Here is an 11,506-nt window from a genome sequence, read left to right as displayed (position 1 = left end):
AAATCTTCAATCAATAAAAACACACAGAAAAGAAAACATTTCGTAGCTAAGCATTTTCGAAATAAAAGTATCCGCCACATAATATATCATATGGCCATTTCCCCCCGAGAAATTATCGTTATATATACATATCTAATCTGCTGAACTCCATCTGCATTAAATCAGAAACAACATACATGTAACATCAGCATGTGGAATTTTCGTAAGATGACAGAAACTCATATTTTACATTTTTTTTCAATTGTTTTCAGAAAATCTATTAATACTTCTGAAATGGGTTTCCCTTTGTTAAAAAGAAAGGAATTAATCGACTTATCTGCCTAATTAATGACAGAGTCTTCTCGTGCACCAAATTAATACAATAGGGTTATTATAACAGTAGCTCGATCTGGGATGCTGTATTCGGCTCGAGTGGATTTTTGCTAGATTGGATCTCACGAGGCGCGGAAGCGCCGATTGTGATCCGACCTTGCAAAATGCACGAGAGCCGAACACGAAATCCCTGATCTAGCTACTGTTATAATGATCCTTTTATTATATACCTCTGCCTTTTTATTTGTTGTTTTGTTATTGAACATAATCTACAATGTTTATCGATATTAAAATGGAACTAAGGAAGTTTTTATGTGGGCTATTTATAGAATTGTGTCAGATCATGCATATTTAATTTAATGAAAGTAGTCCGGCAGCATACAATACGGAATGTGCAATACGGAATTCAAAAGTACAATACGGAATTTTTTTCTGCCTGTTCATATTTAATTGTGAAATACAAGCCGATTATTTTACAGAATTTATATAGGTATATAATCAAATTAACTGTCACATTCCTCTGTTTCGCCATCATTTTCAAGTACCTCTCCATATTCATTGTTTTGATTAGAATCATTTCATATCTTAAAGTGTTTCTTGATTTGAAAGCGACTGACTTGTCAAAAGTTTAGTTTTATTTGGAATGTGATTTCAGTTTTATTATTCTAATTTTCTAATCCGCAAGACATTGCACTTTCATCATATGTATAGAAACAGACTATAGCATGACCGGACAGGTAAATCGATTTTTTTCATGCCTTGACTCCCCGGCTAAATGTCGGGGCGACGTTCGCGAGGTGACGTATGGCGGGTTGACATTCGACGAGGCAATTCTTAGCAGGGCGACAATAAGAGGGCGACGCTTAGCGGGGCGACATGCAACGGGCCACGTGTGGCGGTGCGTCGTAAGGACATTGGTGGGACGTTTAGCAGGGCGACATTCATTTGAGCGACTTTGGCAGGGCTCTTTCGGTGAGGCGACGTTCGGTGGGGTGCCATAACGACGTGTAATATATGGTAAGTCTACATCTTTTGAGAGCTGTTCTATAGGAGGGAACAGATTCGCGGAGAACTGAAACTTGCGTCAGAAAGCTAAGAACATATTCGCGGAGAAAAATCGGCACCAGAATGCTTACGACATGTTTTACAATGTACGCGGAACAAAAATTCACACCACCTTCCAGCGAGAGTGACAAGAACAGTTGCAGACAGAAGTTAGAAAGTTTTCGACTACGATTTATAATTAAAAACACTGAGAGCATGTTTTTACTTTAATCAAGTATTAAGAAAAATAGTTGACCATAAGACATCCCTCATATCATTGATAGATTAGTCATAAGCTTACACTTCTGTCGACTCTCGCACTTTCTTGCATGCTGGATAGGAGTTTCCGTTTAATTCTCGGTAATGGAAAACTTCATATCTCACACTCCAATGTGTAGGATGTCACTCGTGCTGTAAATGACGTATAACCTCTACATTAATGTAGTAGTTTGATGCAGTAATTATCACATTACCTGATAAAAATCAAATACCTTGATTCCTCTTTTTTCCTTATACATTGTATTTCTCGATTATAAAAAAAAGTTATTTAACGTAAAACATGACGTTTCACTGCAGGTGACAGAACCAAAACCGGACCTATTACGTTGCTTTTGTAATTTCAACGTCATGTTAGTTATTAATATTTTATTTACCTCAGGAGGCTTAAAACAATTTTAAGCAGCACCTGTTACAAACAGGTTTTTCCGACTGCCACAAAAGCATTCATGTACTTGACATTTTTGTAAGAATTGGATACGCCAACTATTTTTTCCTCTTAGCATTACTCCAACCCTCTTCTTCCATAACATGACGGTATCATTTTGTCAAACGTCGATTTTCGTCACCAGCCTTAGTTTAGCCAAATTCCTAAATAGTACTAAATAGGTAATCAAGCAGCACTTCCGGGCTATTCGGATAATGGCGGAAAGAAAGAACCCTCCATTTTTTTCCATTTAAAATGACATTTACATGTTTTATGTAAGCCAGGTCCTGTTTTTATTTCATTGTGGACCTATACCTGACATTTTGGTAGCATTTCAAGGAGATTCTTTGCTTTTAAAGAAACATAAACAAATCTAATACACGTGTGTTCATACCCACATTTTAGCTGTCAGTTTGGAAGATATTCCATAGTGTTGACCTGTCAGACAAAAAATCCCTCTTAGAAGATACATGATCCGTACTTTTCTCGGTGTTCTTTTGTGGTTTATAGGTCATTTGAGAACATAAGGCTAGTAATCCTTTTTTAAATGGGCCTGGCCATGTGTTACATCTCTCAGAAGATTGCTAATTGTATATAGAACAAATAACAAATTTATTTACTACTGTATAGCCTAGAGTGAGAACATCTTTTTGTTCTTGTTTAGAAGGTGCGAGTCGAAGGTAGTACTGCAGATCGTCTGTAAAGAAGCTTCTATAGGGGCAAATTCCAGTGTCTGTTTCGATACCTGCGGCATTCTTGTCATTCTTTTTGAAATATACTTTCGTTATCTTCCCGGCGGTTCTTTTTTGATAAAGGAAAAAGAATAGGGACTGCTTGAGAACTACAAGGCAGGGTGATGGAGGAATAAATAGTTTGCAGGTTGCTGTGTTTCCAGTTTAATTAACGTCTAAGAACAAATGTAATGTATATGGTAATTCCAAGTTTTAAAATATTATTAAACGAACAAAACAAAAACGGTTTAGTTGAACCTGCCTTAGCCGTCATCTGTATTAAATAGCCACTTGCTTTAAGCAGCAAGTTAGCCAACTTCCCAAATTAACTCTTTGTTTTAATTTCAACTTTATCTCATGCAGACATCTGCCTTTAGCAGCCAGGTCATGTTTCTGCCTTATACAGGATTGACTGTATATTACTTCATAAAACGACCTTAATAGAACTTGCTAAACTCGGTAATTAATGTGGAAAAGCACAAAAAGTTCTTACAGTAGTATTTAATTGGCATAGAATGTGCATCTACCACTGTTCTTAGAGCCATGAAGTCATCTCCTTCTTTAAAAATGTACACAATATCAATGATTTCATGATGCAAGCGTGAAGAGTTAAAGTTCTATAAGACTTTAAATTTTATGTTAAAAGCAGTAAGCACATATAAATATTAATGATGATATTATACATAATTACATGATTAAGAAAGCTTAAATTTCAGTAATACAATTATAGACATGATAAAGAGGAGTAGAGAAAACAAATGGATTTGATAATACACATATTAAAGGGGCTAACCCACACATTTTGGGCGAAAAATAATTTCTTTCAAAACTCCATAATAGATTTAATTGAGTTCTCTAAAAGTGACTAGTGGTATAAACGTATTGACATGATTATTTTGCAAGATACTTTTATAAGTAAACAAAACTACTGTTCAGAAGATAATAAACCGTTGCAACGCTTTTGAACGAATGCAAAGATTTACATTCTAAGTCAAACTTAATGGAAACGAACATGTTGAAATATTTCACCCAATCTGTGGGCGAGTAGCTTTTATAAGTACTCAAACCATTGACAGATATTGGAGCAAACAATTACTGAAAAGAGGAATTACATGGCAGTCAGATTATAAAGAATGGTATTGTGAGCGTTTAAAGAGAGGTAAGTGATTTTGCTTTTGCGACCATAGTCTGCACTGTTTGCCATTCGGTCAGTAAATTTTCAGTGAACACTCCTTTGAACAATAAGTAGTACTGTCCAAATTGAATGATGGAGCAGTCCATTTTAGAAATATAGAAAGGTAAAGATTAATATCTAGCTTTGTCCTTTGAGGTGCTGTTTCCATATTTGTTTATTAACACGTATAAGGAAACCAACCTGACAGTTCATACTGACCGAAAATAGTTTTAGAAGTAATACCAAGGATAGACCCTAAATATGATTAACTTCTTAACATATTTGAAAAGTTTGAATTTGTAACAGAATGTGTAATCATTTTCATACTTTTTCCTAAACATGATAATTACGAAAATATCTACTATAAATAAAAAATGTCAGGTTTTCAAATATTTCAAATATGATTTGCGCATTCCTTGTAAAACAGTTTTTCCTATTTGAAGAGGAAATTATACATGTATTGTTAAATGTCTTAATGGCTTTGTTGTTGCTATTAAAGCAATGTTCTTCTAAATCGCCTGAATAAAACGACCAGAGAATATGTTCCAGTGATTAGTATCGCTCTCACCCAATAAGATTCCCGAACCAGAGCTAGATACAATCTGAATTTTCACACTCTCATTCTTATCAACAATGGTCATGGCATCAGAGCTGTAGCAGGAAAAATAGCTAGCACTGTGTCTATTTATCCGTGTTATCTTAAAAGGCTTGTCATTGGCCATGAAGGCAAAATCAACATACTTTCCAGGATAGACACAGAATTGTACAGTAAATGTATAAACACCAGTATAAGGAGCGGTAAATACACCATTCTCTTTGTTGTAAGCGTCACCTTTATTTAAGATGATCTCTGTGAAAATGATTGTTTGTCCTCTTGTCGCTGTAGACTGTTTTGGACGTCTTGCAGAGAATAAAACGACCTCTGGCATTTTCACGCACTCTGTAAGAACAAAATTTATAAATATTTGTTAAGTGTTATTATATTGAAAACAGCATTTTCTGTAAGAATAAAACTTATACATACATGTATTTGTAAAGTGTTATTATACTAAAACAGCATTTTACTGTAAGGAGTGTAAATTACAAGCATGTATAAAATACTGCTGGACAAGTATAGTTAAATAAATATTTTGTAACTTTGTAAGGTTTAAAACTAACGATATTATTAGTTACACTGCTTGTTGGTGACAGGATACGGGATATACGCTGTCGAGGAAATCCATATCAGGCGAGAGCGTAGCTCGAGCCTGATATGGATTTTCGAGACAGCGTATATCCCGTATCCTGTCACCAACAAGCAGTGTAACGATTTTATCTTGCCGACTACCTTTTACATCCTCACTGTACTGATTGACACAGATTTTATATTATAATAAAGCTACTTACAGTTACAGTGCAGACTGGAATCCTGAAATCTTCCCTGGTTTTCATGCTTTGATTATTATAGTTGATTAATACCAGCCATAAAATGAAAAATTAACTGTATTTTGACAGAATCACAAAACACAGAAGCTCATTTATACAGGTTATGAACTGGTTTTGAAAAACTTTTACGTTCCATCCTTTCGAAAAATCATCAGATTAGACGATGTCAGAAATGTCTTTTAAAACTTCCGCTTTAGTCCGTTTCCTGTTAATTCCTTTATCTTGCAGATAGATTAAATGATCCTACAACAAACTGCTGTCTTACAAATGCGTTAATTCCTTTGCTTTCCAATGATTTTACTAAAACAACATCAACTTGTCAACGGTCAAGGTCAATCGCGGCCGTGCCATACAGAGTTACTGTTCTTCTATATAATTTCTACTCACTTCACAAACCTAACTTAGATAGGAAAAATAAGAGCGGCAAGAAAACACTAATTTTTTTTTTATCTCGGAAATGATATCTATAGCTTGGGCTTATAATCTAACTTGTTTTAATTACGATAGCGGTGCGGCAGCCATTTTGTTTTTAATCAAATTTCATATCTGTAATGTACTAGCAGGATATGGAATATATCCTGTCTCCACGTGACGTCTGTTGACCAATAGAAATGCAAGAATCTTGTAGGAGGCGAGATAATGTTCAATATCACTTCTTACTTTCAAAAGATACGGACCAAGTTAAAGGAGTGAAATTTGCTCAGAGTACTATGTTAGTTGTTTATTCATTAAGTTTTTTCTTTACATTTGTTCTATAGAACAATATTCTATAAAGCTTGATGACAAAAAGTGATAATGTAACAAAACACTTTCAGTCATTGCTAGGCGGAGATGGTTAATAATTTTAATGGTATATCAAATGGAAATTGTAACACAATATAAATAATTCTATCGCATTCATGAAAATAAACAAGAAGAACAAATACTACTTCAAGCCATCGCCAACTTTACCGAAAGTAAAAAAACGGTCAAAAATGTTGGGGAAAACCGTAAAAATGTTGCAACTGTCGTTTGAGTGCAATTTCATTGATAAAACTTCTTAGCACTACTAGTATATTTAACATTTAGAATACTTACGGTTATCACTGAGCACGTCAAATTGTTAAATTTTAGATAATGTAATAGTTAATTTCGATGACCTCTTTTCAAAATCTGGCCCTGTATGGCACATACGTTTTTTTCAGTATGAATTATTATGTTTACTTTTTCCTTCGCATGAAAAATTCACATAATAAACAAATATGCACCACACCAAGCTGCTTCTTTTAGATACAATACCCAGATTTAACAAATAGTGCTCGGCCATCCTCAAAGTAGAATGAACATCAATTACCTTCACATTTTTATAAAATAGTAAAACATCTTGATGTCAATTTCATTACATGTCAAGCACATTTTCTCTAGACGTCAATACAAGTGAATTAGTTAAATGGCACAAACCCTTTAGTCCTTTATTCCATCTTTCTTTCTCGGCTGCTAGTACTTTCAGTTCCTCTTGAACTTGTGTTTTTGTCTCTTGAATGACAGAGTTTAAAGTTGTAACGCCTGTTTCTTTCACGGTCAGTAGTGTCTTCTCCCATGTGCTGCTTCTTTCTGTTTGTAGATTACCAAGAGTTGTCGTTACTTGTTTCCGAGACTCGTCAATTTCCATTTTCATTGCTTCCACAAAGATTTCAAGTCTTATCATTTTTTCTAATAGCTTCTCTTCGTAGTGGAACTTAGAACAATGCGGTTCAGAAACACTATAACGAAAAATTGTAATAAATATGACAATTGCTGTAACAAACTTTGGAAACATTTTATCCTTTTTCAAGTCAAATGTACGTTAGATGATTGTGTGGAGGTCTTTACGATACATATGTATGTCTAATCTAATGTAAATACATTTTAACTGGTTCCCCGCGACCAAATGTTTGGTAGGTGGTGGAGGGGGTAATATCACAGAAATGGTTTTCACGGTTATAATAACCTGTTATACTTTTTCATGAATACACACAATATGGATTACACAAAACATCCTATTGAGAGGTGTTGATTTTGATCCACAAGCGAGGCACATGTTCTCCACATTAATTTTGTCTGAAGTCATTCGTTCTCCGCCTTTGATTCATGTTACTCTCACAGAAAATGTACTGAGACGCTGGATATATTAACCATTTTATTCAAGTGTACGTCAAGTTTTTGAACTGAAATTGTGTGTAGGTCTCCACGACACATATTTATTATAAACTACTATCTGGGATAAGCAAAATAAGCGAAAGAAAAGAGTTCATTTTAATGACCAATGATAATAATTTTTGCAAATCTTGCTTTAAAGTCAAGCAATATTTCTCTGAATCATACGTAGAAAATTGTTTTGACTTTACTACATTAACCCATTTGATATGTTATATCATACGCGAGAAAATTAAAATGATTATGTTTGTCGTTTGGTTAATGACACTTTTTATTGACTGTCTGGTGGCTATCGCTACCATATAGCATAAAATGTCAAATCTGTACAGGGTCTCAAAAACTTTGAAGATAAAATATCATTTTTGAATCATTTCAAATTGTCACGGTCTAAACAAATATCTTTTAGTATTTATTTGTTCAATTAGTACACTCAAGTACTTTAATAAGGTACCATCTAAACATCAATCCAAGATTTTCGTAATGTACTGAACAAAACTTCTAAATAGACTTCGCATGAATTTAACTGTATATTTATTTTTCGTACATCATATTATTTGAAATTTTACACCAAACAATATAAACATATATGAAATGATAATGTCGTACTATGGTTAAGATTTCTTTGAAAATTGATGTCGCGGTGCGAATTGACGTAGACAAACCACATGATCTTATTTTTTTTAAAGCAGTCATGTATGGAAATACAACATCTTTGGTTTATCTTGTTCACTTTGATGATATGATATGCAATGCACAGTTGACGTAAAGCTGGCAGTAAGTATGCCCCCTTTTTAGACTTGGCTTTTTTTTTATTTGTTTGTTAGCTGATGTCTTAACTGCGATGCGCACGGTAATGGTGCTATCAATTGTAACGTCAAAATATTAACATCATAACGTTGTTTTCTTCACATTTCTCTATTTTGTTTAAAAATGCGTTAAATTGTTGAACAAATATAATGAAATTAGAACTCAAAAATCTTGAATACTTATGCATTTTATCTTACAAAATACACATTTTATAAGTATTAAGATTTATACATGTATAAATAGAATTATTAAGATATTCTAATAACAATAGTATATTTATAGTTAACATTCTTTCATATTACATACAACTTTGCATGGGAAATACTTTTACGTATCAGAATGCCATATTTTACGTAATAATATACAAGTGAAATAAACCAAGTAAATTATAAAATAAAAAGAAAACCATAATTTTATAATTGTGTAAATGCTCAAACAGACTGTTACTTATTCTAGAGTTAGTTTTCTGTTGCTGGCGCAATGTTATGGCGGCACAGATGTACTTTACAGACATTGTCGCTAGTTAAACGCTAGCTTTTGAGGAATAATTTTCTATGATGTTATATCATGAGTACATTCCAAACATAGCCTCTGTCTCTGTTTCGACTACGTAAGCGGTATTAAACTATTTTAGTATCTACGCCATTATTGCATGTTTTTTCGAAGCTACTGCCATCTGGGAAATAAAAATGTTTTGAATTACTTACTTGTTTATGAAAGAATGAAATATACTACAAGATTTAGCTTACCAAAAGGTTCCTTCTAGCGCACATTAAATATTCTTTTTAAGGGATCTTTAATAAAATAATTATGAACTATGTTTTTTGCTAGTTTACGTGCATTCTTATCTATTTATTTTAAGAATACTTAAAGCTATTTCGCACAAACATTTATTTAACTTAAACTAACAAAAAACAAAGAAAAATATTAAACAGGGAATGCCACGCACCAAAAACGTAGCCTCCTCAAAACGAAACACCCAGCACGCAGACGCGTGCACCACACACACATACACATACACACACACACCCAAAGCCAACACATAAGGACAAAACGAACAACACACACGCACACAAAGCCAACACATAAGACGAAACGAACAAACAAAGGAACACAGTGGGGCACCGCCTTGGAACGGTCAGTGGCAAAAACACCACTGGGGAGTTTAAACCGGTTTATGGTGCACCTAACCTCACTCTTACCCCCACCATGTTCCAAAGACATGGGACAGTGTAAATAAAAGTAATCCCCTCCAGGTGAATCTCTTACACACGTAATGGAAACAAAAAGGCATGGCATGTAAAACACAAAAATGCTCGTGTATAAATATATAAAAAACAAACCTTAAGAACCAAAAACGTATGTACTCAATGCCTTTTCAGAAGACAGAGCAACAAGAGAAACACCCTTAAGGGCCCGACGAAACAGGCCAGAAGACAAATATCAAAACAGTTCAGTCCTGGTAGGATTTAAAAACTGCTTATCATAGAGTCCTCCCCCTCTTCCGTCAGACGCAATCAAAGAGGGAAGCGTAGTGTCCAACTGTAAACGGGTTGAACACTAACATGCGGTATGTCTCAAAACAGTTGGGTCGTAACCTCTTTTAATAAAACGTTTGATAATCTTTCCAAATATATTTGGAAAATTACCGTGACCCAAGATCTTACGAAGTTTGTAAACCACATCCCATAAAAAACGGGTTTAGAAATACCATCTCGCAGAAGTGTCTTTAAATTACTATTGAATTTTAAAACTAAATCAGAATTACGATAATAAAATTTAGCAAAATATTTACGCAATTTGTAATAACGGTAGCCTTGCTGAAGAAGTTTACGTGTAATATATTGATTACGTTCATTGAAATGCTTGACATGACTACACGCTCTGGCAAACCGAATTAATTGAGAAATATATACCCCATAAGATGTAGCCTGAGGTACATCCCCATCCAAATGGGGAAAATTTACAATACTAAAATTAAAATCATCCCTCTTGTCATAAATTTTGGTATGTATAAAATTGTCATAAATAGAGAGATGTAAATCTAAAAATGAAGCATCAGTATCCGAATTGTTAGTTTTAATTAACTGAAGCTCCCTAGGATAAATAGTACCCACCAATTGACCAAAAAACGGATTATCCATATTAAGAATATCATCTAGATAGCGTGATGTATTATTAAATGCCGTTATAATATCTGCCTGCGTATCTGGAGAGAGGCTCAACATAAAGTCTCTTTCATAACAATATAAAAACAAACCTGCGACAAGGGGTGCACAATTAGTTCCCATGGGAATACCAACAACTTGTCTAAAAACTGCATTCCCAAACCTGATGTAAATGTTGTTCAATAAAAAGGAAAGGGCTTTACAAACTTCGTCACAGGTCCACATTGTATAATGTTCAATAATATTGTTAGTAAAAAAAGCTTTATCAAAATTGCAAGCAATAAATGTAGCATTCTCTCTGGCAAAAGTCTTTTGAATTAGGGCAGTTAATTTGTCATTTATTAAGTTATGTGGTAAAGTGGTATACAAAGTAGAAAAATCGTATGTACTGACTGTAGATACCTTGTAATTATTAATTTTCAACTTATCCAGGATTTCACCAGAATTTTTAATCGACCAAAATAAGTGTTTACCAGAGTTTTCGTATACTTTATCGCAGTATCTTTCCACGTGGGCTTTCACAGCAGTTAGACATGATGTTAATAGTTTTGAAATATTTGTAGTTGTACAAGAGCTTGAATTAGCGATGAAGCGAGCTTTATATGGCTGTTTATGCAATTTAGGAATCCAATACATGGTCGGTAGTTTAATTTGTTGATCGTCTATACGAACTTTTAAATTAGAAACTTCAGTGATGTGATCAGTAATCAACTTATTTTCAACAGAAGGACTCAATGTATAAGTGTTAGTGCTATTTAGTTCGTTTTGTAAAACATTAATATAATGTAGGAACAAACACCTTTAGATGAGCGATCCTACCTAAATATTATTAGCGGACAATAAATACCATCACTCTGTCAAAATTTGGGGAACCAATGTCGACACCTGTCCTAGTGGCACAGATCAGAATTTAGTCGTATGCGAGTTTGCTTAATTTTAATTAGCAATACAATGGAAGAAAAGTTCT

At 34.0% G+C, this 11,506-nt stretch overlaps 1 protein-coding gene across 1 annotated transcript; it reads right to left on the bottom strand.

Moving 5' to 3' along the window:
- Positions 1 to 3,744: 3,744 nt before the first annotated feature.
- On the bottom strand, positions 3,745 to 7,219 carry LOC123547815 (uncharacterized). The gene is made up of 2 exons (XM_045335067.2): positions 6,830 to 7,219; positions 3,745 to 4,904 (listed from the first exon to the last, which is right to left on the bottom strand). Exons 1-2 carry the CDS (start codon positions 7,185 to 7,187, stop codon positions 4,474 to 4,476), a joined length of 789 nt encoding a protein of 262 aa, XP_045191002.2. The 5' UTR covers positions 7,188 to 7,219; the 3' UTR covers positions 3,745 to 4,473.
- Positions 7,220 to 11,506: the final 4,287 nt, after the last annotated feature.

This window comes from Mercenaria mercenaria, unplaced genomic scaffold (assembly GCF_021730395.1).
Source record: "Mercenaria mercenaria strain notata unplaced genomic scaffold, MADL_Memer_1 contig_1721, whole genome shotgun sequence".
Classification (NCBI taxonomy): domain Eukaryota; kingdom Metazoa; phylum Mollusca; class Bivalvia; order Venerida; family Veneridae; genus Mercenaria; species Mercenaria mercenaria.
This window is presented reverse-complemented; position numbering and strand designations above follow the sequence as displayed.

Bases quoted from the DNA above. Each gene is read 5' to 3' on its own strand.
- LOC123547815 (XM_045335067.2), bottom strand. From the start codon at position 7,187: ATGTTTCCAAAGTTTGTTACAGCAATTGTCATATTTATTACAATTTTT. The intron at 4,905-6,829 runs GTTTGTGCCATT...TTGTTCTTACAG, and splicing joins ATGGAATAAAGGACTAAAGG to AGTGCGTGAAAATGCCAGAG.